Source organism: Propithecus coquereli, unplaced genomic scaffold (assembly GCF_000956105.1).
Source record: "Propithecus coquereli isolate 6110/MARCELLA unplaced genomic scaffold, Pcoq_1.0 Scaffold42, whole genome shotgun sequence".
NCBI classification, from domain to species: domain Eukaryota; kingdom Metazoa; phylum Chordata; class Mammalia; order Primates; family Indriidae; genus Propithecus; species Propithecus coquereli.
Genome location: NW_012149952.1, coordinates 2349706 through 2351876, shown reverse-complemented (window position 1 = coordinate 2351876; position 2171 = coordinate 2349706). Strand labels below are relative to the sequence as shown.

Below are 2171 nucleotides of genomic sequence, written 5' to 3'. Positions count from 1 at the left end.
GGCGCCGGGGGCCCGGGGCGGCCCGCAAGCTGCGCGCCCGCTGGGCCGAGGCGGTGGCACGCGCGGCGCGGGAGCGCCTGGAGGCCGCGGCCCCCGGGGCGCCCGGGGGCCTGGCGGGGCAGCTGGAGGCGCTGCGGGCGCGGCTGCTGGAGGACATGGCCGTGGTGCGGGGCCGCCTGGCGCCCGCCTACCCCGCCGGCCTGGGAGCCTTTGGCGTCTACCTGCGCGGCTACCACGGCGCGCTGGCCGAGTGGCTGGGGACCTCCGCCCGCCGCAGGCTGCCGCTGGCCGACCGCTACGCGCTGCTGCACTGGCACAACCAGGTGTACCCCAGGTGAGCTGGACCGGCTCGGGCTGCCCCGGAGTCGCCTAGAACCCCAGCCCCACCCCCAGCACTGGCCTCTTGCGATGCCAAAGACCTTGGAACAGCCAACCTTTCCATCCTCGAACCCCAACGCCATTGCCCCTTCCAGTCCTCCGCACTGGTGACATTTCCAATCCTAGAATCTCGGTGCTGCCCACTCTTGCCGCCGGGCACCTTAGCACCGTGGACGCTTCCAGTCCTAGAGCCTCGGCGCTGTTCTGGTCCAAGAACTTTAGCACCGTGAACACTTAACACTCGGGATCACAGCACTGTCCGCCCTTCCACTGTTAAGCCTTCTGGACCCAGAACCTTCGCGTCATCTATAGTCACACTCCTAGAGTCTTAGTAACATTGACCCTTCCAGCCTTAAAATCTTAGGACTGCCCACCCTTTCAGACCTAGAACCTATTGGCACCACCGATTCTTCCAGTTCTAAAGTCTTAGCACATTGACCATTTCAGTCCTAGGAGCGCAGCTGTGGACCTACCCGTCCAAGAACCTCAGCATCACTGACACTCACACTCCTAGAATCTCAGCTGTCCACCGTCCCAGTCCCAGAATTTCAGCATGGTTGGCCGTTCCTGTCCTAGAACCTTAGCCCCACCCACCCTTAACTTTAGCGCAGTTGACCCTTAGGATTCTAGAAGTCTTACACTGCTCTCCTTAGCGCCCCGGGCATTGACTCTCCCAATCTGAAAACTTTAGAATTTATGACTCTTTCAACTTTAGAGCCTCAGCATCGATGAGCCTTCCAATCCTAAACCTTAGCCGCATTCCCATTTGGATCTCAGAACCCTGACACTGTTTATCCTTCCAATTTTAGGACTTGAGTGCTATTGGCCCCTTCAATTCTATGATTGTAACATCTAGACCCGCCGTACACTTGACGCCCACCCCCCAAGGCCTAAAATCTTGTGACTGTTGAGACTTTGAATCCTAAAACATACCCATTCTGGTGGCTGGAGGATGAAATGTCATCATTAGCTACAACTGGGTCTCCTACCCACTGCAGGGAGGAGGGAGTTTGCCACGCCCAAACCACGCGTTGGAGAGTGAAAGGGGTGGGTGGTTATCCAACAAAATCGGAATGCTGTCACCAGAAGAGCGGGAGGGCAACAGCTACCAACATCAACCATGTGATCTCACTTGGGAATACACGTGAATGACGCGGCCATGCCACCCATGAGAGATGGAGGCAGGATAGGGAGTCTGGAAGCTTCCTGGAGTGGTGGGACATGGGTTAGGTCCAGTTTGTAGGGAGATGGTGTTCCTGACGGAGAGGAAGCCATGAGCATAGTTTGAGACATGCGAGGGAGTAGAAAGAGGGGAATGAAGGCTGGATGGGGAGGCCACCAAGGCCGGGAGCAGAGGAGGAAGGGAGCTTCTGTTGGCTGAAGGTGATCATGGGTGAGGCCTTGCGTGTCAGATCACCAAGCCTGAACTTGACCCTGCAAGTCTTGCCCGGACATCATCCATCAGGGAGCTGACTCAGAGAGCTGGAGCCAGGGAAGCAAGAGTTCGGAAGACTTCCTTTGAGGGATGAGCAGAGCTGGCTCAGAGAGAGGAAGGGAGTGGCCCAGGGTCACAAACGCAGTGAGTGGGGGACAGGTCTGATTGCCTGGCCCCACCTCTCACAGACCTCCCTGTCTCTCTCCCCCCTCAACCCCAGAGAGGTCCTAGGGCTGGTGGACATGGTCGCCCTGGAGAACGGGGAGCTGGGGCCCCTTCTGTCCCCTGGCACCCTGCGGGGTTTGGAGGATGAATGTGTCACAGACGTTAAGGTACCTGGAACTTGGCAATTTGGGAG

The 2171-nt window shown here is 58.5% G+C and overlaps 2 protein-coding genes across 2 annotated transcripts in view; both read left to right on the top strand.

Moving 5' to 3' along the window:
• LOC105817531 overlaps positions 1-616 on the top strand; it is an 8380-nt gene extending 7764 nt beyond the window's left edge. The window contains exons 3-4 of the mRNA XM_012653241.1: positions 123-334; positions 505-616. Coding sequence (XP_012508695.1) covers positions 123-334; positions 505-616 — 324 coding nt within the window. The remainder of the gene's footprint in view (positions 1-122; positions 335-504) is intronic.
• EXOC3L2 (exocyst complex component 3-like 2) overlaps positions 157-2171 on the top strand; it is a 26370-nt gene continuing 24355 nt past the window's right edge. The window contains exons 1-2 of the mRNA XM_012653304.1: positions 157-334; positions 2034-2145. Coding sequence (XP_012508758.1) covers positions 2056-2145 — 90 coding nt within the window. The 5' untranslated portion in view covers positions 157-334; positions 2034-2055. The remainder of the gene's footprint in view (positions 335-2033; positions 2146-2171) is intronic.